This window comes from Manacus vitellinus, unplaced genomic scaffold (assembly GCF_001715985.3).
Source record: "Manacus vitellinus isolate BGI_N305 unplaced genomic scaffold, ASM171598v3 scaffold_524_pilon, whole genome shotgun sequence".
In the NCBI taxonomy this organism is placed as follows: Eukaryota; Metazoa; Chordata; class Aves; order Passeriformes; family Pipridae; genus Manacus; species Manacus vitellinus.
This window is the reverse complement of record NW_021940624.1, coordinates 1-1,183: the sequence shown is the minus strand read 5'-3', so window position 1 is coordinate 1,183 and position 1,183 is coordinate 1. Positions and strand designations below refer to the sequence as shown.

The 1,183-nt window shown below is 61.5% G+C and overlaps 1 protein-coding gene across 1 annotated transcript; it reads left to right on the top strand.

Annotated features, from left to right (window-relative positions):
- Positions 1-186: 186 nt before the first annotated feature.
- On the top strand, positions 187-421 carry LOC115307778 (ETS translocation variant 3-like protein; the record flags this gene model as incomplete). The annotated part of the gene is made up of 1 exon (XM_029962999.1): positions 187-421. A coding segment is annotated over one exon (235 nt), but the record flags the coding sequence as incomplete, so codon positions are not given.
- Between the last annotated feature and the right edge of the window lie 762 nt (positions 422-1,183).

Below are 1,183 nucleotides of genomic sequence, written 5' to 3'. Positions count from 1 at the left end.
GGTTATCTCAGGGGGTCTCTCAGGGGTCTCTCCCCCCCAAATGCAGGGTTCGCGTTCCCCGAGTGGGCGTACAAGGCGGAGTCGAGCCCTGGGTGGACTCAGGGGGCTCTCAGGGGGTCTCTCCTGTCCTGGAGGGTCTCAGGGGGTCTCTCAGGGGGTCTCTCAGGGGTCTCTCCCCCTCCCCAGGGTTCGCGTTCCCCGAGTGGGCGTACAAGGCGGAGTCGAGCCCCGGCTCGCGGCAGATCCAGCTGTGGCACTTCATCCTGGAGCTGCTGCGGCAGGAGCAGTACCGGGAGGTCATCGCCTGGCAGGGCGACTACGGCGAGTTCGTCATCAAGGACCCCGACGAGGTGGCCCGGCTCTGGGGGGTCCGCAAGTGCAAGCCCCACATGAACTACGACAAGCTCAGCCGCGCCCTCAGGTCGGGGGACCCCGAAAAACCCACCCCTGGGACCCCCGAACCCATCAGGGACCCCCAAAACCTGAACCCCCGGGACCCCCGAACCCACCCCGGGGCTCCCAAATCCAGCAGGGACCCCCAAAACCTGCACCCTCGGGACCCCCAAATCCACCCCAGGACCTCTAAACCCACCAGGGACCCCCAAACTGATCCCGGGACACCTAAACCCACCCCAGGGCCCCCAAACCCACCAGGGACCCCCAAAACCTGAACCCCCGGGACCCCCGAACCCACCCCGGGGCTCCCAAACTGATCCCGGGACCCCAAAATCCACTGGGACCCCAAAACCCACAAGGGACCCCCAAAATCTGCACCCCCGGACTGATCCCGGACCCCCAAACCCACCGGGGACCCCCGGACTGATCCTGGAACCCCCAAACCCACCGGGGACCCCAAAACCCCATCATTTTGGGGTCTATTTGGGGCTCATTTTGGGGTCAATTAGGGGCTCATTTTTGGGTCCATTGGGGGCTCGGATTTGGGTCAATTTGGGGCTCATCTTGGGCTCATTTTGGGTCGTATTTGGGGCTCATTTTGGGGTCATTTGGGGTGTATTTGGGGTTCGTTTTAGGGATCAATTTGGGGCTCATTTTTTGATCAATTTGGGACGGATTTGGGGTCAATTTGGGGCTCATTTTGGGGTCCATTTGTGTCAGATTTGGGGCTCATTTTGGGTCCATTTGGGGCTCATTTTGGGGTCAATTTGGGGCTCATTTTTGGGTC